This window comes from Melospiza melodia, chromosome 15, assembly GCF_035770615.1.
Source record: "Melospiza melodia melodia isolate bMelMel2 chromosome 15, bMelMel2.pri, whole genome shotgun sequence".
NCBI lineage: Eukaryota > Metazoa > Chordata > Aves > Passeriformes > Passerellidae > Melospiza > Melospiza melodia.
Window position 1 is genome coordinate 3,664,319 of NC_086208.1, and position 21,429 is coordinate 3,685,747.

Genomic DNA, 21,429 nt, shown 5'->3' on the forward strand with positions numbered 1-21,429 from the left:
CTGGGAGGATGCTGGAGACGCACAAATGCTCCGCGGGCGGCTGAGCCGAGCCGAGGGGCAGCGCAGGGGCCGTGCCCGCTCCCACCCTGCCCTGGGCGCCCTCAGGGAAAGCGGCCGCGGATCTCAGGGCACCGGGGGGGCTGTCCCCGCCTCTGTCCCTGTCCCCGCGCTCTCGGAGGTCTCGGAGCGAGACTAAACTGTGAAAATCGGGATTTTCCCCCTGTGCAAAGGGGGCGTCCCGCTCCTTGTCCCAACCTCGCCCAGCCCGGAGCGGCCCTGCCCTGGGCGGGGACACCCAGGGGACACCCTGGCCGTGCTTCCAATGCCTGTCCCGGCTCCTGCTCACTCAGGAGAGGCCACGTCCGGAGCCAGAGCTTCCTACTGCACTACGTGCCCGAGATGTTCCCCATCCCCAGTCCAGGACAGACCTTCTCACAGCCCTTCTCGAAGCACTTTAACTTTGTGGAGTATCAGAAATTTGTTATACCGACTGCTCGTTTCTGTCTTGTAGGATTTTATAATATTACAGCAGGTGGGGGCGGATCACAGGAGAGGAAAATTTTAAAAAAATCCACCACAACAGCTACCAACCCCCCCCCCCCACCCTTTCAGACCTGTAACCAAAGCGGATGGTTGGAATAAAGAGTGGAAAAAAGCAGGAGAGCGCTGTGGTTCTCGCTGGGAATTATGGGGGGGAAATCTCCCCTGTTTTTTTCTATGTCCTGCTCCCTCCAGCCCCTGTTTTGGGGCTCCTGTTTTGATCCAGCAGCAAATTCCCGCTGGAAATCCCAAAGGAGGGAGTGAGCAGCAGCCCTGGGAAGGGAGGGATGGGAATAGCGGTGGCGTTTGTGGTGTGGAGCCATCCCCCCTCCTCCTGCCTGGGATGCTCCGGATTTTCTGGAAAAGCGAGCTGCTGGTCGGTGCTGGGAGGGAAAATGGCTGGAGAGAGGCGGGGAACGAGAATTCGGAATTTTGGAAGGTGCTAAAAAAGGCGGGAGCGACCGAAGCCTCCATCAAATCAGCCCTGGCACAAAGGGACGAGTCCCGGTCCATTCCCGGCTATTCCTGGTGCTCCTGCCCACAGGGAATATTTCGGGATGGGCGAATGAGCTGCAGCTCAGGACTGCAGTGACACACAGCCGGGTGGCGCTGGGGACACGGGGGTGGCACTGAGGGGAAGCGACGGTCCCCGCTCATCACGGAGGGGGAGATTTGGAAGCCGAAAAGTGAAACCTTTCCCTGCCTCCATCCCTCTTTGGCTCAGAATCCCCGCTGTCGACGGCAGCCTGAGGGAAGGGAGAGGCAGGAGCCGGGAGCGGGCGATTCCCGAACCGGGAACGGGAATTTTGGCAGCCCCGAGGGGTGGGATCGAGGATCGCAGATCCCAGAGGGAATTTTTGGGTGCAGCGCACGGACTCCGAGCTGTTTCCATTCCCAGCTCCACGGTGGGACCCCAAAGATCCAAAATCCCGGGAAAGAGGCTCGGGAGCAGCGCACGAAGGTGACGCTCAAGAATTCCCAGCCAGAATTCCAGTTTAGCTGCCCAAAATCCCTTTCCTTGCCCAAACACCCGGCTGAGACCGGGGAGCCGAGCACCGCGGGTGACAGCGACACAAGCAGGGTGTCCCCTCGCCGTCACCTCCCCGTCCCTGGGGGCAGCCAGGACAAACCGCGGAGCTTTTTTTGCCCAATTCCCCAAGGAAAGCAGCGCAGGCCGAGCCCTGCGGGTGTTTTTATCCCGGGACACGCTCCCAGTCCCGCCCGCTGATTCCTGAAATCCATCGAGCCAAAACCGGGATGTGTTGTGGCCCGAGGGAGCCGCGCTGTCCCCGCGCTGTCCCCGGGGTTATTCTGGGATCTGAGCTCGCCCGGGAAGCTCCAGCACACGGGCTCAGATATTCCAGCAGCTTTTCCAGCCTTTTCCCGGCACAGACAAAGCGGAGACCTCCCCGCCCCATGGATACCCTGTAGGGACCTGCGGGGGGAGCCGCCTGCCCTACAGAAAACCCCAAACAATGACAAACACACCGGGAGCATTTGGGTTTTTTTCCAGAGTTTCTTTCACTATGCAGCGTGTCCCTCAGTGTCCCCCAGTGTCCCTCCATGTCCCTCAGTGTCCCTTTGTGTCCCCAATGTCCCTGGTGTCCCCAGTGTCCCCAGTGTCCTCTGCCCATCCCAGAGGGGGCTTGTTCCCCCCATGGGTGTCCCCATGTGCCTCCAGACCCTTTGGACCCTTTCCGAGGGCCTTTCCCATGGAGCAGAGGCCAGGCAGAACATTCCAGAACATTCCAGAATATTCCAGAGGCTCCACGACATTCCAGAGGCTCAGGGGAGCTCGGTGGGACCCCGATCTGGGACGGAGCCAGAGGGGAGCCCCAAACCCCCCCAAATCCCCTCCCCACGGGGCGGCCCCGCTTTGTCTCCCCCATACAGCACAGTGTTGACCCGCGGCCATGGCCCCGGGAGCATCCCCACTGTCCCCAAATGGGGGACATGGGGGTGTCCCCTCCTCAGGGCTGGCCCTCGAGGGGCCGCAGGGTCAGCTGGATGGGCCGGTCTGGGATCAGGATCAGGTCGAACTTGGTGCCGATCTCCACGGCCCGCATGGTCTCGATCTTGAAGTTCTCCAGGATCTGGGGTGAAGGGGACACAGCCATGGGTCTTTGGGGACACCGGAGTGAGGCCCAGGGTGACCTTCGAGGCCACTCTGAGCAGAGCCAAACCAGGATTCTATAGGGTGGATACTGTGCCACCGCACTGTCCCCTCCCATCGGGGACCCTGTGTGACAGACCCCATGGCCACCATGCTGTCCCCTCACATCAGGGGCTCCATGGGGATGGACCCCGTGGCCAGCACATTGTCACCTATGTTGGGGACTCTACAGGACGGACCCCACTGCCACCATGCTGTCCCCTCATGTTGGGGACCCCACGGGGCAGATCCTGCAGCCACCACATTGTCCCCTTGCGTCAGGGACCCCGTGTGATGGACCCCGTGGCCACTGCACTGTCCCCTGGCATTGGGGACCCTGCAGGATGCACCCCACAGCCACCATGCTGTCCCCTCACATCGGGGACCCTATGGGACAAACTCCATGGCCACCACGCTGTCCCCTCATGTTGGGGACCCTGTGGCACAGACCCCACGGCCACTGTGCTGTCCCCTTGCCCACCGGGATGGACTCCTTGGCCACCACATTGTCCCCTCATGTCAGGGACTCCACAGGGATGGACTTGGCATTGGGGACCCCATGGGACAAACCCTGTGGCCACCACGCTGTCCCCTCACATAAGGGACCCTGTGCGACAGACCCCACGGCCACCGCGCTGTGCCCTCATGTCAGGGACCCCGCATGGTGGACCCCGTAGCCACCATGCTGTCCCCTCACGTCGGGGATTCATGGGGATGGACCCCGTGGCCAGCACATTGTCCCCTCGTGTTGGGGACTCTACAGGATGGACTCCATGGCCACTGCACTGTCCCCTCATGTTGGGGACCCCATGGGGCAGAACCTGGAGTCACCGCATTGTCCCCTTGCGTCAGGGACCCCGTGTGATGGACCCCGTGGCCACTGCACTGTCCCTGGCACTGGGGACCCTGCAGGATGCACCCCATGGCCACCATGTTGTCCCCTCACATCGGGGACCCTATGGGACAAACCCCACAGCCACCTGCTGTCCCCTCATGTCAGGGACTTCACAAGGATGGACTTGGCTTTGGGGACCCCATGGGACGAATCGCAGGGCCACTAGGCTCTCCCCTCATGTTGGGGACCCTGTGTGATGGACCCCATAGCCACTGCACTATCCCCTCACCCACAGGGACAGAGCCCATGGCCGCCTCATTGTCCCCTCGTGTTGGGGACCCTGCAGGATGGACCCCGCGGCCACCACACTGTCCCCTCATGTCAGGGACCCTGTGGGGACAGACCCTGTGGCCACTGCATTGTCCTGTCACATCAGGGACCCTGTGAGTCAGACCCCGCTGTCACCACACTATCCTCTGGCACTGGGGACCCCATGGGACAAACCCCGTGGCCACCGCGCTGTGTCCTCACATCGGGGACCCTGTGGGACAGACCCTGTGGCCACGGCACTGTCCCCTCACATTGGGGACCCTGTGTGACAGACCCCACAGCCACTGTGCTGTCCCCTCACCCACGGGGATGGAGCCCACAACCACTGCACTGTCCCTTCACGTTGAGGACCCAGTGTGACAGACCCCATGGCCACCACGCTGTCCCCTCACGTTGGGGACCCTGTGTGACAGACTCTGTGGCCACGGCACTGTCCCCTCATATTGGAGACCCTGTGTGACAGACCCCGTGGCCACCACGCTGTCCCCTCATGTTCGGAACCCCACAGCACAGACCCTGCAGCCACTGTGCTGTCCCCTCGTGTTGGGGACCCCACAGGATGGACCCCACTGCCACGGCGCTGTCCCCTCACATCAGGGACCCTGTGTGACAGACCGTGGGGCCACCACGCTGTCCCCCGGTGCTGGGGACAGGGGCCACTCACGTGCATGAGGAAGAGCTGCATCTCGAGCTCGGCGATGCGCCGTCCCAGGCACTGGCGGGGCCCGAAGCCGAAGCCGAGCCCCAGGAAGGGTTTGGGGCCGGCCTGCAGCCAGCGCTGCGGGAGGAAGCGCTCGGGCCGCGGGAACACGGCGGGGTCACGGCCCATGGCGTACAAACCCACCTGCACCAGCGTCTGCGGGGCGCCGGGGACAGGGACGGCGTGTCACCGTGTCACCGTGTCACTGTGTCACTGTGTCCTGGTGTCCCCATGTCTCCGCATCGCTACTTCCCCATGTCCCCATGTCCCCACGTCCCCACATCCCATGTTCCCATGTTCTAATGTCCCCATGTTCCCATGTCCTCATGTCCTTATATCATTATGTCCTTATGTCCTTATGTCCTCATTTCCCCATGTCCTCATGTCCCTGTGTCCCCATGTCCTTGTTTCCCCATGTCCTCATGTCCCCATGTTCCCATGTCCCCATGTCCTCGTGTTCTTGTATCTCCATGTCCTCATGTCCTCGTGTCCTCATGTCCCTGCTTCCCTGCATCTCTGTGTCCCCCCATGTCCCCATGTCCCACAGGAGGCAGGGGCATCGTGTCACCATGTCACTCTGTCACCACATCCCCATGTCCTCATGCTCCTGTGTCCTCATGTCCTTATGTCCTCGTGTCCTTGTATCATCATGTCCTTATGTCCTCATATCCTCGTTTCCCCATGCCCTCATGTGCCTGTGTCCCCAAGTCCTCATGTCCCCATGTCCTTATGTCCCTGTGTCTCCATGTCCTTGTGTCCTTATGTCCCCATGTCCCCATGTCCTCATGTCCCCGTGTCCTCATGTCCCTGCTTCCCTGCATCTCTGTGTCCCTCATGTCCCCTTGTCCCACAGGGGGCAGGGGCATTGTGTCACCGTGTCACTGTGTCACCACATCCCCATGTCCTCATGCCCCTGTGTCCTCATGTCCTTATGTCCTCATGTCCTCATGTCCCTGTGTCCTTGTGTCCTCATGTCCCCATGTCCTCGTGTCCTTGTATCGTCATGTCCCAATGTCCTCATATCCTCGTTTCCCCATGTCCTCATGTGCTTGTGTCCCCAAGTCCTCATGTCCCCATGTCCTTATCTCCCTGTGTCTCCATGTCCTTGTGTCCTCATGTCCCCATGTTCCCATGTCCCCATGTCCTCGTGTCCTTGTATCTCCATGTGTCCTTGTATCTCCATGTATCTCCTTGTATCTCCTTGTGTCCTCATGTCCTCGTTTCCCCATGTCCTCATGTCCTCGTGTCCTCATGTCCCTGCTTCTCTGCATCTCTGTGTCCCCTCATGTCCCGCAGAGAGCAGGGGCATCATGTCACCGTGTCACCATGTCACTGTGTCACCACATCCCCATGTCCTCATGCCCCTGTATCCTCATGTCCTTATGTCCTCGTGTCCTTATGTCCCTGTGTCCTTGTGTCCTCATGTCCACATGTCCCCGTGTCCTTGTGTCCTCATATAATCACGTCCTCATGTCCTCATGCCCTCATGTTCCCGCATCCCTGTGTCCCCATATCCTCATTTCACCATGTCCCCGTGTCCCCCTGTCCCCTCTGTCCCCATGTCAGCATCGTCCCCACGTCTCCATCTCCCCATGTCCCTCTGTCCCTGTCCCCATGGCCCCATGTTCCCCAGTCCCCACATCACCATGTCCTGATGTCCCCTGTCCCCTCTGCCCCCATGTCACCACCATCCCCATGTCCCCACATCACCATGTCCCCATTTCCCCCAGTCTCCTCTGTCCCCATGTCACCACCATCCCGATGTCCCCTTCTCCCCATGTCCCCATCTCCCCATGTCCTCATCTCCCTGTGTCCTCTGTCCCCATGTTACCACCATCCCTGTGTCCCCACATCCCCTCTGTCCCCATGTTCCCATCTCCCCATCTCCCGGTGTCCCCGTGTCCCCCTATCCCCATGTCCCTATGTTCCCATGTCCCCACATCCCCGTGTCCCCCTGTCCCCATGTCCCTATGTTCCCATGTCCCCACATCCCCATGTCACTCCTGTCCCCGTTTCCCCGTATCCACCTCTCTCTGTGTCCCACTCTCCTCACATCCCCATGTCCCCCTCTCCCTCTGTCCCCCTATCCCCATTTCCCTGTGTCCCCACATCCCAACATCTCCATGTCCCCGTGTCCCTGTGTCCCCGTGTCCCCGTGTCCCCCCATCCCCGTGTCCCCATGTCCCGGTGTCCCCGGGTCCCTGTGTCCCTGTGTCCCTGTGTCCCCCCATCCCCGTGTCCCTGTGTCCCTGTGTCCCCCCATCCCTGTGTCCCCGTGTCCCGGTGTCCCCGTGTCCCCATGTCCCGGTGTCCCAGTGTCCCCGTGTCCCCCCATCCCCGTGTCCCCGTGTCCCCGTGTCCCGGTGTCCCCGTGTCCCCGTGTCCCCCCATCCCCGTGTCCCCATGTCCCAGTGTCCCAGTGTCCCCGTGTCCCCCCATCCCCGTGTCCCCGTGTCCCTGTGTCCCCGTGTCCCCGTGTCCCCCCATCCCCGTGTCCCCGTGTCCCTGTGTCCCCGTGTCCCTGTGTCCCCCCATCCCCGTGTCCCCGTGTCCCGGTGTCCCCGTGTCCCCGTGTCCCCCCATCCCCGTGTCCCCGTGTCCCGGTGTCCCCGTGTCCCCGTGTCCCCCCATCCCCGTGTCCCCATGTCCCGGTGTCCCCTCACCCCGGGCGGGATGCGGTAGTCCTGCAGGATGACCTCGTGCGTGGTGTACCTCTGCAGGGTCACGGCCACCGGGTGCAGCCTGCGCGACAGTGACAGTGGCACCGCGGCCTTGGGGACACTCCGGGGAGAGTGGGCGCGTCCTCCTCACCTGAGCCCCTCCTCCTCCTCCTCACCTGAGTGTCTCCTTGATGGCGGCCTTGAGCAGCCGTGTGGATTTCAGCATCTTCTCGCGGTCGCCGCCCGCCTCGCGTTTGGCTGCCAGGACCTCGGCCCGCAGCTGCTCCTGCACGCCCGGGGCCCGCGCCAGCTCCAGCATGGCCCACTGCAGGGTCATGGACGTCTGGGGGACACACACAGGGGACACAGCTGCCAGGACCTGCTCAGTGCTGCCAGGATGTGCTCAGAGCTGCCAGGACCTGCTCCTGCCTGGCCCACAGCTGCCAGGACCTGCTCAGAGCTGCCAGGACCTGCTCCTGCCTGGTCCAGAGCTGTCAGGACCTGCTCAGGGCTACCAGGATGTGCTCATCCCTGCCAGGACCTGCTCAGCCCTGCCAGGACCTGCTCCTGCTGGCCCAGAGCTGCCAGGACCTGCTCAGCCCTGCCAGGACCTGCTCAGCACTGCCAGGACCTGCTCAGCCCTGCCAGGACCTGCTCAGCCCTGCCAGGACCTGCTCAGCGCTGCCAGGACCTGTTCAGTGCTGCCAGAACCTTCTCCCTGCCCAGCTTGGTGCTGCCCCACCCGTCACCAATCAGGACCTTCTCCCAGCCCAATCCAGGACCTTCTCCCTGCCCCAACCAGGACCTTCTTCCTGGCCCATGTAAAACCAGGCAGGACCTTCCACTTGACCCAACTAGCACCAGGCATGACCTTCTCCCTGCCTGTCCCATCCAGGACCTTCTCCCCGTCCCACCTACCACCAACCAGGACCTTCTCCCTGCCTGTCCCATCCAGGACCTTCTCCCCGTCCCACCTACCACCAACCAGGACCTTCTCCCTGCCTGCCCAACCAAACACCAACCAGGACCTTCTCCCTGTCCCACCCATCACCAACCAGGACCTTCTCCCTGCCCCATCCAGGACTTTCTCCCTCTCTGCCCCTCCATCACCACCCAGGACCTTTTCCCTGTCCCAACCAGCACCAGCCAGGACCTTCCCCCTTCTTGTCCCAAGACCAACCAGGACCTTCTCCCTGCCCAATCCAGAATCTTCTCCCTCCCTGCTCCATCCAGGACCTTCTCCCTGCCTGTCCCATCACCAACCAGGACCTTCTCCCTGCCTGTCCTAACACCAACACCAACCCCAACCAGGACCTTTTCCCTGACCCATCCAACACCACCCACGACCTTCTCCCTGCCCAGCCCAGGACCTTCTCCCTGCCTGCCCAACCGAACACCAAAAAGGACCTTCTCCCTGTCCCATCCATCACCAACCAGGACCTTCTCCTGTCCAGTCCAGGACCTTCTCCCTGACCCATCCATCACCAACCAGGACCTTCTCCTGTCCAGTCCAGGACCTTCTCCCTGACCCATCCAACACCACCCACGGCCTTCTTCCTGCCCAATCCAGAACCTTCTCCCTCCCTGCTCCACCCAGGACCTTCTCCCTGACCACTCGTCACCAGCCTTCCCCCTGTTTGTCCCAACACCAACCAGGACCTTCTCCCTGCCCCAACCAAGACCTTCTCCCTGTCCAACCCAGGACATTCACCCTGCCTGTCCCAGAACCACCCAGGACCTTCTCCCTGTCCCACCCAGCATCAACCAGGACCTTCTCCCTGTCCCAACCAGGACCTTCTCCCTGTCCCATCACCACCCAGGATCTTCTCCCTGTCCCACCCAGCATCAACCAGGACCTTCTCCCTGTCCCATCACCATCCAGGACCTTCTCCCTGTCCCTCCATCATCATCCAGGACCTTCTCCCCACCCCACCCAGGCCCTTGTCCCTGTCCCATCCCCAGGCCACACCGTGTCCACCCCTCCTGCCATCATCTCGGTGACGCTGGCGCGGATGTCGTCCAGGGGCAGCTTGTCACGCAGGATGAGGTTGCCCAGGATGCCCACGTGCTCCTGGCGGCTCTTGCGCGACAGCCGCAGGTCCCGGTACACGTTCTGGATGCACTTGTCCGCTGAGGGGACACGGGGACACCGAGGAGGGGACATCAGTGTCACCAACCTGGGAGTGGCGCGGCGGTGAAACCGCCCCGGAGGTGTCAGCGTGTGGGAAATGGATTTGTAGGAGATTTTAATATTTATGTGTAAATTTTGACGTAAGAAATGTTGATTTAGGAATGTTCTGGAAGAGGATGGATGATGGATGGATGAGAGAGAAGAGGAATGTTTAGGAATGTTCTGGAAGAGGATGGATGAGAGAGAAGTTGGATTGGGAATGAGTTTTGGAGGGTGAGTTTGTAGGAAAGGTTGGGTGTTTTGGAAGGTTTGCAAGAAACGTTGATTTAGGAATGTTCTGGAAGAGGATGGATGATGTTGAGAGAGAAGTTGGGTTGGGAATGAGTTTTGGAGGGTGGGTTTGTGAGAAAGGTCGGGAATTTTGGAGAAGTGGAATGATGGAAGGTGGGCTGCAGTGGGATTTATTGAGGGTGGTTTCAGATGGTTTGAGGTGACGGTGGGGTGGGGTGGGGTGGGAAAAATGGGTGAAAAATGGTTATGGGGTGACCACAGGGGTGGCAGAGCAAGGTGTCCCCAGAGGTGACAGGGTGTGGTGACAGAGTGAGGTGCCCCCAGAGGTTGTAGGGTGAGGTGGCAGGGTGAGGTGGCCCCAGAGGTTGTAGGGTGAGGCAGCAAGGTGAGGTGTCCCCAGAGGTGGCAGGGCATGGTGAGAGGGCGAGGTGTCCCCAGAGAGGTGTCCCCAGAGGTGGCAAGATGAGGTGATAGGGCGAGATGGCAGGGCAAGATGTCCCCAGAGGTGACAGGATGAGGTGACAGGGTGAGGTGGCAGGGTGAGGTGTCCCCAGAAGTGACAGGTTGATCTGACAGGGCAAGGTGACAGAGAGAGGTGGCAGGGAGAGGTGACAAGGCAAGATGTCCCCAGAGGTAGCAGGTGTCCCCAGAGGTAGCAGGTGTCCCCAGAGGTGTCCCCAGAGGAAGCAGGGTGAGGTGACAGGGTGTGGTCGCAGGGTGAGGTGTCAGGATGAGATGTCCCCAGAGATGGCAGGACAAGGTGTCAGGACAAGGTAGCAGGGCAGGGTGACAGGGCGAGGTGCCCCCAGAGCTGACAGGGTGAGGTGACAGGACAAGGTGGCAGGGTGAGGTGTCAGGGGTGGTGACGGGGTGGTGGCACTGACCCTGGTAGAAGATGGCGTCCCAGGCCTGCACGTGCTGGCGCCAGGTGTGGCTGCGCAGGCGCCGCAGCAGCGCGGGCGGCAGGTACAGCATGGGCGCCGTGGTGTGGAACATGCGCGACACGGCCTCGATGAAGCGCTGAGCCTCGGGCTGCACGAAATCCTGCAGCAGCCCCAGGCGCTCCCCGTACAGCACGTGGCACACCGCTGGGGACAGGGATGTGGCATTGTCATTGTCATTGCCATTGTCATTGTCATTGTCATTGTCACTGTCCCCAGGGCCACAGGGACCAGCCCCAGGCGCTCCCCGTACAGCACGTGGCACACCGCTGGGGACAGGGATGTGTCATTGGCATTGGCATTGGCATTGGCATTGGCATTGGCATTGGCATTGGCATTGGCATTGGCATTGGCATTGTGACTGTCCCCAGGGCCACAGGGACCAGCCCCAGGCGTTCCTCGTACAGCACGTGGCACACCGCTGAGGACAGTGATGTATCATTGGCATTGGCATTGTCATTGTCACTCTCCCCATAGCCACAGGGACCAGCCCCAGGCGCTCCCCGTACAGCACATGGCACACCGCTGGGGACAGGGACGTGTCATTGGCATTGTCCCCATGGCCACCGGACACAGCCCCATGTACCCCCTGTACAGCACGTGGCACACCACTGGGACAGGGACAGGGACACGTCATTGGCATTGGCATTGTTATTTTCATTGTCATTGTCACTGTCCCCAGGGCCACAGGGACCAGTTCCAGGCGCTCCCTGTACAGCACGTGGCACACCGCTGGGGACAGGGATGGGGATATGTCATTGGCATTGTCCCCATGGCCACAGGGCACAGCCCCACGTACCCCCTGTACAGCACGTGGCACACCGCTGGGCACAGGGACGGGGATGTGTCATTGTCACTGTCCCCATGGCCACGGGGACCAGCCCCATGTACCCCCTGTACAGCACGTGGCACACCGCTGGGCACAGGGATGTGTCATTATCATTGTCATTGTCATTGTCACTGTCCCCATGGCCACAGGGACCAGCCCCAGGTGCTCCCCACACAGCATGTGGCACACCACTAGGGATGGGACAGGGACGTGTCATTGTCATTGTCCCCATGGCCACAGGGATCTCCCTGTACAGCACGTGGCACACCACTGGGGACAGGGACATGTCATTGTCATTGTCCCCATGGCCATAGGGACCTCCCTGTACAGCACGTGGCACACCGCTGAGACAGGGACAGGGACATGTCATTGTCATTGTCATTGTCACTGTCCCCAGGGCCACAGGGACCAGCCCCAGGCGCTCCCCGTACAGCACGTGGCACACCACTGGGGATGGGACATGTCATTGTCATTGTCATTGTCCCCATCCCATGGCCACAGGGACCTCCCCATACAGCACGTGGCACACTGCTGGGGACGGGACATGTCATTGTCATTGTCATTGTCATTGTCATTGTCATTGTCCCCATCCCATGGCCACAGGGACCTCCCTGTACAGCATGTGGCACATCTCTGGGGACAGCGACAGTCAGGGACATGTCCTCATGGTCACAGAGACCATACAGCATGTGGCACATGGGTGGGAACAGGGACAGGGACAGGGACCATGAGGGACATGTCCCCGTGGCCACAAGGACCTCCCCTTACAGCACATGGCACACTGCAGGGAACAGGGACAGGGACAGTCAGGGACATGTCATTGTCCCTGTCCCAGTCCCCATCCCTGTCCTTGTCCCCATGGTCACAGAGACCTCCCCATACAGCACATGGCACATGGCTGGGGACAGGGACCGTGGGGGACCCATCCTTGTCCCTGTCCCCATCCCCATGGCCACAGCGACCAGGCACTCCCTGAACAGCATGTGGCACACAGCTGGGGGACAGTGACCGTCAGGGACACATCCCTGTCCCCAAGGCCATGCAGACCTGGCCCAGGAGCACCCAGTGACCATCAGGGACACGTCCCTGTCCCCAAGGCCATGGAGACCTGGCCCAGGTGCACCCAGTGACCATCAGGGACACGTCCCTGTCCCCAAGGCCATGGAGACCTGGCCCAGGAGCACCCAGTGACCATCAGGGACACGTCCCTGTCCCCAAGGCCACCTCCAGCCTTGCTGTGGCCATGGACCCTGGCCTGGCTCCTCTTTGTCCCTGAGGGGCCGGGATTGTCACCAGCTGGTGGCCAGGGAAGGACAAATGGCTGCTGTGTCACCGGTGTGGGGGCTCTGGGGACAGCCCACCTGGGGAGGGGACATCCCACCAGGACAAGGGACATCCCACACGGGGAGGGGACACACTTCTCTGTCCTTTGGCCAATCCCTGAGGCTGGGGCTGGTGGTTTTTGGGAGTTTTGGGGTGGTTTTGGGGTTATTTTGGGTTGGGGGGCTTTTGGGGTTTTATCTTTTTGGTTTTTGGGGGGATTTGGGTTTTATTTTTTTTGGGGGGGGGTGGTTTTTGGGGGTTTTTTTGGGAGGAGTGGGGGGTTTGGGGTTTTTTGTGTTTTTGTGGGGTTTGGGGGATTTTTAGGAGGGTCGGCGTTTTTTGGGGGTTTGGGGATTTTTTGTGTTTTTGTGGGGTTTGGGGGATTTTTAGGAGGGTCGGGGTTTTGGGGGGGTTTGGTGTTTTTGAGAGGGTTTTGGTGTTTTGGGGGGGTTTTGGGTGGTTTTCTGGTTTGTGTTTTTTTTGTTGTTTTTGCGGCTTTTGGGGGTTTTTTGGGGGGGCTAGGGGTTTTTGGGGGGTTTGGTGGTTTTGGGAGGGTTTTGGTGGTTGTGGTGTTTTGAGATATTTTTGGGAAGGGGGTTGTTTTTTTGGGGGGGGTGTGGAGGGGCTTTTGGGAGGTTTTAGGGTTTTTTGGGAAGGTGTTGGGATTTTTTTGTGGTTTTTTTTTTGTTTTGGGGCGGTTTTGGGCTTTGGGTTTTTTTGGTGGGGATTGGAATTTGGGTGGATTTTTTTGTTGTTTGGGTTTTTTTAGGTTTTGGGGATTTTTTGGGGTTTTAGGTTTTTTGGGGGGGGCATTGTTTTTTTGGGGTTTTTTGAGGATTTGGGGGTTTTTTTGTGTTTTGGGGGGGTTTAGAGTTTTTTTGAGGGGATTGGGTTTTTTCGGGGGGGGCGTTGGGATTTTTTGAGGTTTTTTTGTAATGGGGGGTTTTTTGGGTTTTGGAGTTTTTTGGTGGGCATTGGAAATTTTTGGGTTTTTTTGTTTTGTTTTGGGTTTTTTAGATTTTGGAGTTTTTTTAGGGGGCATTGGAATTTTTGAGGTGTTTTTTTTTTTGGTTTTGGGAGTTTTTAGGATTTTGGGGTATTTTGGGGGGAGTGGTTGGTTTTTTGGGGTTTTGGGGAGGGTTGGGGGTTTTTTGGTGTTTTTGGGGGTTTTTTTAGGTTTTCTGGTGCTTTGGGGGTTTTTTAGGTGTTTTGCGGGGAGTTGGGATTTTTTGGAGTGGTTTTTTTGTTTTGTTTTGGGGCTTTTTGGGTTTGGGGTTTTTTTTGGGGGGGCATGGGAATATTTTGGTTTTTTTTTTTTTGTTTTGGGGCTTTTTTGGGTTTGGGGTTTTTTTGGGGGGGGCATGGGAATTTTTTGGATTTTTTTTTGTTTTGTTTTGGGGCTTTTTTGGGTTTGGGTTTTTTTGGGGGGGGCATGGGAATTTTTTGGTTTTTTTTTTTGTTTTGTTTTGGGGCTTTTTTGGGTTTGGGGCTTTTTTGGGTTTTGGGTTTTTTTGGGGTTGTTTTTTGGTTTTTGGGGCGCTCTTTTGGGATTCTTCCCTTTGGAGGCTTTTTGGGGTATTTGTGGCTTGTTTTTGGGCTTCTTTTGGGCTCCTTTCGCGGTATTTTTTGGGGTGCCCCACGTCACTCACACTCGAGGGCGAAGCGGAAGAGCTCCTGGCTGAAGTCGCCGCTCCAGCAGCCGCTGAGCCGCGCCTGGGCCCGCGCGCGCCGCACGAAATCCTCGCCCACGGCGCTGAGCAGGGGCACGAAGCCGGGCACGGCCGCGGGTGCCAGCGCCTCCTTGTTGAGCAGCAGCCGCTCCGAGCGCCACGCCTCGCCCGTCCTGCCAGGGACACGGCCGCTGTCACCCCCAGAGCGTGGACGGTGTCCCCAAGGTCTTCCGGACACGCCGCGCGCCCTGCGCTGGGACTGTCACGGCCAGGAGTCCAGATTTGGGGTCCTCCACTCACTTGAGCGGCCCAGATTTGGGGTCCCCACTTGTTTGAGGGGCCTGGAGTTGGGATCCCCGTTGGCTTGAGGTGATTTGGGGTCCCCACCCCCGTTCCTGGGGATCTAGAGTCCCCACTTGCCTGAGGAGTGGCAGGGGCCCAGATTTGGGGTCCCCACTCACTCGAGGAGTCCAGATTTGGGGTCCCCAATCACTTGAGGAGTCCAGATTTGGGATTCCCACTCACTGGAGGGGATTTGGAGTCCCCAGTCACTTGAGGAGTCCAGATTTGGGGTCCCCCACTCACTTGAGCGGCCCAGATTTGGGGTCCCCACTTGTTTGAGGGGCCTGGAGTTGGGATCCCCATTGGTTTGAGGTGATTTGGGGTCCCCACTCACTTGAGGATACTGGACGTGAGGTCCCCGTTCCTGGGGATCTAGAGTCCCCACTTGCTTGAGGAGTGGCAGGGGCCCAGATTTGGGGTCCCCACTCACTCGAGGAGTCCAGATTTGGGGTCCCCAATCACTTGAGGAGTCCAGATTTGGGGTCCCCAATCACTTGAGGAGTCCAGATTTGGGATTCCCACTCACTGGAGGGGATTTGGAGTCCCCAGTCACTTGAGGAGTCCAGATTTGGGGTCCCCCACTCACTTGAGCGGCCCAGATTTGGGGTCCCCACTTGTTTTCGAGGGGCCTGGAGTTGGGATCCCCGTTGGCTTGAGGTGATTTGGGGTCCCCCACTCACTTGAGGATACTGGACGTGAGGTCCCCGTTCCTGGGGATCTAGAGTCCCCACTTGCTTGAGGAGTGGCAGGGGACCAGATTTGGGGTCCCCACTCACTCGAGGAGTCCAGATTTGGGGTCCCCACTCACTCGAGGAGTCCAGATTTGGGGTCCCCACTCACTCGAGGAGTCCAGATTTGGGGTCCCCAATCACTCGAGGAGTCCAGATTTGGGATTCCCACTCACTGGAGGGGATTTGGAGTCCCCAGTCACTTGAGGAGGGACAGAAGCCTGGATTTGGGGTCCCCCAATCACTTGAAGGGATTTGGGGTCCACACTCACTTGAAGAGCATCAGGGGCCCAGAACTGGGGCCCCTCAATCACTTGAAGAGCCCAGATTTGGGGTCCCCAATCACTTGAGGAGTCCAGATTTGGGGTCCCCAATCACTTGAGGAGTCCAGATTTGGGGTCCCCAGTCACTCGAGGAGCCCAGACTTGGGCCCCCAATCACTTGAGGAGGGACAGGAGCCCAGAATTGGGATCCAGCTCTCAGGAGGGGATTTGGGGTCCCCACTCACTTGAGGAATCCAGATTTGGGGTCCCCACTCACTGCAGGGGATTTGGGGTCCACACTCCCTTGAGGAGCAACAGGAGCTGGGATTTGGGGTCCCTACTCACTGGAAGGGATTTGGGGTTCCCCAATCACTTGAGGAGCCCGGATTTGGGGTCCCCGCTTATTTGAGAGGCCTGGAGTTGGGACCCCACTGGCTTGAGGTGATTTTGGGGCCCCACTCACTTGAGAAGCACCAGGAGCCCAGAATTGGGGTCCCTGCTCACTGGAGGGGATTTGGGGTCCCCACTCACTTGAGGATCCTGGATTTGGGGTCCCCACTCCGGGGGATCTGGAGTCCCCACTTGCTTGAGGAGTGACAGGAGCCCAAATTTGGGATCTCCACTCCTGGGGACTTGGGACCAGCAGTCACTGGAGGGGATTTAGGGTCGGCACTCACTTGAGGAGAACAAATTTGGGGTCCCCACTGGCTGGAGGGGATTTGGGGTCCCTACTCCCTTAACAAGAACAGACTTGGGGTCCCCACTCCCTTGATGAGCCCAGGTTTGTGGTCCCCACTCGTGGGGATTTAGGGTCAGCACTCTCTTGAGGGGCTCAGATTTGGGGTCCCCTCTCTGTTTTTGGGGTCCTCGTTCTGTTTTTGGGGTCGGCACTCACTTGAGCAGCACTCTGTAGGGTTTGGAGTCCCCACTTCCTTGAGGAGCCTGTTTTTGGGGTTCCCCACTCTGTTTTTGGGGTCTCCACCCCGTTTTTGGGGTGGGCACTCCCTTGAGCAGCGCACCACAGGGTTTGGGGTGGGCACTCACTTGAGCAGACTGGGTTTGGGGTCCCCACTTGGTTTTTGGGGTTTTTGGGGTGGCACTCGCTTGAGCAGCACCCCGTAGGGTTTGGGGTTTTTGGGGTAAAACTCACTTGAGCAGCACACCGTAGGGTTTGGGGTCCCTGCTCGGTTTTTGGGGTTTTTGGGGTTTTTGGGGTGGCACTCACTTGAGCAGCAGGCCGTAGGGTTTGGGGTTTTTGGGGTGTCACTCACTTGAGCAGCACGCCATACGGTTTGGGGTCCCCACTCTGTTTTTGGGGTTTTTGGGGTGTCACTCACTTGAGCAGCACACCATAGGGTTTGGGGTTTTTGGGGTGTCACTCACTTGAGCAGCACGCCGTAGGGTTTGGGGTCCCCGCTCTGTTTTTGGGGTTTTTGGGGTGTCACTCACTTGAGCAGCACGCCGTAGGGTTTGGGGTTTTTGGGGTGTCACTCACTTGAGCAGCACGCCGTAGGGTTTGGGGTCCCTGCTCTGTTTTTGGGGTTTTTGGGGTTTTTGGGGTTTTTGGGGTTTTTGGGGTTTTTGGGGTGTCACTCACTTGAGCAGCACGCCGTAGGGTTTGGGGTCCCCGCTCTGTTTTTGGGGTTTTTGGGGTGTCACTCACTTGAGCAGCACGCTGTAGAGTTTGGGGTCCCTGCTCTGTTTTTGGGGTTTTTGGGGTTTTTGGGGTGTCACTCACTTGAGCAGCACACCGTAGGGTTTGGGGTCCCTGCTCGGTTTTTGGGGTTTTTGGGGTTTTTGGGGTGTCACTCACTTGAGCAGCATGCCGTAGGGTTTGGGGTCCCTGCTCGGTTTTTGGGGTTTTTGGGGTGTCACTCACTTGAGCAGCACACCATAGGGTTTGGGGTCCCTGCTCGGTTTTGGGGGTTTTGGGGGTTTTTGGGGTGTCACTCACTTGAGCAGCACGCCGTAGGGTTTGTTGCGGAAGTCCCTGTAGGCCACCCAGGGGGGGACACGGAAGCGCTCGGGCAGGGCGCCCTCGGCCTGGAACAGCGTGGCCGCGTCCCCGGGGGTGACGATGTTCACGCTCTCGTAGGTGCCCAGCTTCTCCCTGGGGACACAGCGTCAGCACCCCGACCTGGGGTGACAATGTCCTGTCCTGTCCCCATGGCAGCGTCCTGTCCTGTCCCTATAGCAATGTCCTGTCCCCACGGGAATGTCCTGTCCTGTCCCCATGGCAGTGTCCTGTCCTGTCCCCCGGCAATGTCCTGTCCTCATGACAATGTCCTGCCCTGTCCTGTTCCCATGGCAATGCCCTGTCCCCCATGGCAATGTCCTGCCCTGTCCTGTCCCCATGGTAGTGTCTTGTCCTGTCCCTACGGCAATGTCCTGTCCCCATGGCAATGTCCTGTCCTGTCCCCATGGCAATGTCCTGTCCCCATGACAATGTCCTGCCTTGTCCTGTCCCCCATGGCAATGTCCTGTCCTGTCCCCATAGCAGTGTCCTCTCCTGTCCCCATGGCAATGTCCTGTCCCCATGGAAATGTCCTGTTCCCATGACAATGTCCTGCCTTGTCCTGTCCCCATAGCAATGTCCTGCCCCCCATGGCAATGTCCTGTCCCCCATGGCAGTGTCCTCTCCTGTCCCCATGGCAGTGTCCTGTCCCCATGGCAATGTCCTGTCCTGTCCCCACGGCAATGTCCTGCCCCCATTATCCCCAAATTCCGCATCCACAGGGTCCTGGCCCATAGTCCCTGTCCCCTTCCAGGCCATGGGGGATGTCCCCCTCACCCACAGTCCCTGTCCCCTCTTGACCCTCACGGTCCCTGTCCCCTCCCACTCCCCAGGCCCTGTCCCCTCCCAGGGCACAGGGTCTGTCCCCTCCTGTGCCTCAGTCCCTGTCCCCTCCCTGGGCACAGGACCTGTCCCCTCCCGAGCCCCAGACCCTGTTCCCTCCCAGGACACAGCATCTGTCCCCCCTTGTCACACAGTCCCTGTCCCCTCCCAGGGCACAGGACCTGCCCCTTCTTGTCCCTCAGTCCCTGTCCCCCCCCCTCTTGTCCCTCACGGTGTCCCCAAGCTGGGCCAGGCTCCTCCAGCAGCTCAGCCCCGGATGGGGAACGCGGCCGGGATGGGGACAGGGCAGGGGACACGGGAGGGGACACAGGCAATGGACATCGGCAGGGACACGGGAGGGGACACGGGAGGGGACACAGGCAATGGACATCGGCAGGGGACACGGGGATCGGACACGGGCAGGGGACCGGGCAAGGGAAACAGGGAGGGGACACCGGGAGAGGACCAGGCAGGGGACGCGGGGAGGGGACAGGAGCAGGGGACAGAGGTGGGAGACATGGGCAGGACACACGAGCAGGGGACACGGGGAAGGGACCAGACAGGAGACACGGGGAGGGGGCAGGACCAGAGGACCGGGGAGGTGACGCGGGGAGGGGACACAGGCAGGGCAGCGGGCAGGGGACAGAGGGTGGGAAAACAAGCAGGGGACAAGGGAAGGGACACGGGAGGGGACAGAGACAGGGGACCGAGCAAGGGACATGGGAGGGAACACGAGCAGGTGACACGGGGAGAGAACACGGGGTGAGGACCAGGCAGGGACCGCGGGGAGGGGACACGAGAGGTGACATGGGCAGGAGACACGGGCAGGGGACATGGGAGGGGACACAGGGAGGAGACAGGGGCAGGGGGCACAGGGAGGGGACACGAGGAGAGTACAAGGGGAGAGGATCGCAGAGGGGACACAGAGAGGGGACACGGGAGGGGACACGGGAGGGGACCTAGCGAGGGATACGGGAGGGGACACAAGGAGAGTACACGGGCAGAGGATCGGAGAGGGGACACAGAGAGGGGACACGGGCTGGGGACACGGGAGGGGACACAGGGAGGGGACACAGGAGGGGACACGAGTGGGAGCAGAGGCAGGGGACATGGGAAGGCGACACAGGGAAGGGATGCAGGGAGGGGACATGGGCAGAGGACCGGGCAGGGGACACTGGTAGGGTGACAGGGGCAGGGCACACAGGGAGGGGACACAGGGAGGAGACACGAGGAGGGGACACAGGGAGAGGACCGGGCAGGGACACAGGGAGGGGACACAGGGAGGAGACACGAGGAGGGGACACAGGGAGAGGACCGAGCAGGGGACACAGGGAGGGGACACAGGGACAAGGACAGGGCCAGCTGACCTGTAGATGGGCCCGAAGCGGCGGAACTTGCCGGCCATGCTGAGGTGCAGGTTGCTGAGGCCGCCCTCCCGCCAGAAGCGGTACAGGTTGAGCCAGCCCGCCCTCCAATCGCCCGGCACCTGATTAAAGGGCCGAGGGGCCGAGGGGACAGCCTTGGGGACAGCCTTGGGGACAGCCGGGGGCACAGCCGGGGGCACAGCGCCCGCAGCCCCGCCGAGCCGGCGACACCCCGCGGCTGCGGCTCCGGGACATCCCCGCAGCGCTCCGGCCGCGGTGACAGCCTGGGCGAGCATGGGGACGGTGGCCCGAGGGACGCGGTGGCCTCGCTCTTATGCCGAGCTCCCGGAGCCGCTCCCGCCCGCGACACCGGCGGGGGTGGCACGGCCCGCCCCGGAGCGGCCCCGGGACAGGTGACACCCGGGGTGGCCTTGGCAGAGGGGCGGGAGGCGCCCCGAGAGCGATAACGAGCGCGGGGCAGGGCACCCCGGCCGGGACAGCCTTGGGGGCCGCCAGCCAGGGTCACCCGGCGGGGGTGGCCTTGGGGACGCGCTGCCACTGCTGGGGGCGCCCAGCGAGCCCGGCATTCCTGGGCTCTGTCCCAAATCCCAAACTCCAAACCCCAAACGCCAAATCCCGAACCCCTGACTTCAAACCCCAGACCTCAAACTCCAAACCCCTAATCCCAAACCCCAAATCCCAAACCCCAAACCCCAAATTCCAAACTCCAAACCTCAAATCCCAAACCCCAGATCCCAAACTCCAAACCCAAAATCCCAAACTCCAAACCCAAAATCCCAAACTTCAAACCTCAAATCCCAAATCCCAAACCCAAAACCCCAAACCCCAAACCCCAAATCCCGAATCCCAAATCCCAAATCCAAAACCCCAAACGCCAAACCCCAGATCCCAACCTCAAATTCCAAATACCAGACTCCAAATTCCAAACCCCATACCCAAAACCCCAAACCCCAAATGCCAAATCCCAAACCCTAAACCCCAGATCCCAAACTCGAAACCCCAAACCTCAAACCCCAGATCCCAAATCCCAAACCCCAAATCCCAAATCCTAAACTCCAAATCCAAAACCCCAAATCCCAGACCCCAAACCCCAAAATCCCAAATCCCAAATCCCAAACCCCAAACCCCAAATCCCAAACCCAAAACCCCAAACCCCAAATCCCAAACCCAAAACCCCAAACCCCAGATCCCAACCTCAAATTCCGAATACCAGACTCCAAATTCCAAACCCCATACCCAAAACCCCAAACCCCAAATGCCAAATGCCAAATCCCAAACCCTAAACCCCAGATCCCAAACTCGAAACCCCAAACCTCAAACCCCAGATCCCAAATCCCAAACCTCAAATCCCAAACCCCAAATCCCAGATCCTAAACTCCAAATCCAAAACCCCAAATCCCAGACCCCAAACCCCAAATCCCAAATCCCAAACCCCAAACCCCAAACCCCAAATCCCAAATCCCAAACCCCAAA

At 59.9% G+C, this 21,429-nt stretch overlaps 1 protein-coding gene across 1 annotated transcript; it reads right to left on the reverse strand.

Moving 5' to 3' along the window:
* Positions 1-2,510: 2,510 nt before the first annotated feature.
* LOC134425495 (cholesterol side-chain cleavage enzyme, mitochondrial) lies at positions 2,511-20,231 on the reverse strand. Its single transcript, XM_063170164.1, has 10 exons — positions 20,139-20,231; positions 19,939-20,090; positions 17,690-17,845; positions 14,382-14,575; positions 10,524-10,727; positions 9,187-9,347; positions 7,394-7,560; positions 7,221-7,299; positions 4,522-4,713; positions 2,511-2,633 (listed from the first exon to the last, which is right to left on the reverse strand). Exons 1-10 carry the CDS (start codon positions 20,229-20,231, stop codon positions 2,511-2,513), a joined length of 1,521 nt encoding a protein of 506 aa, XP_063026234.1.
* Positions 20,232-21,429: the final 1,198 nt, after the last annotated feature.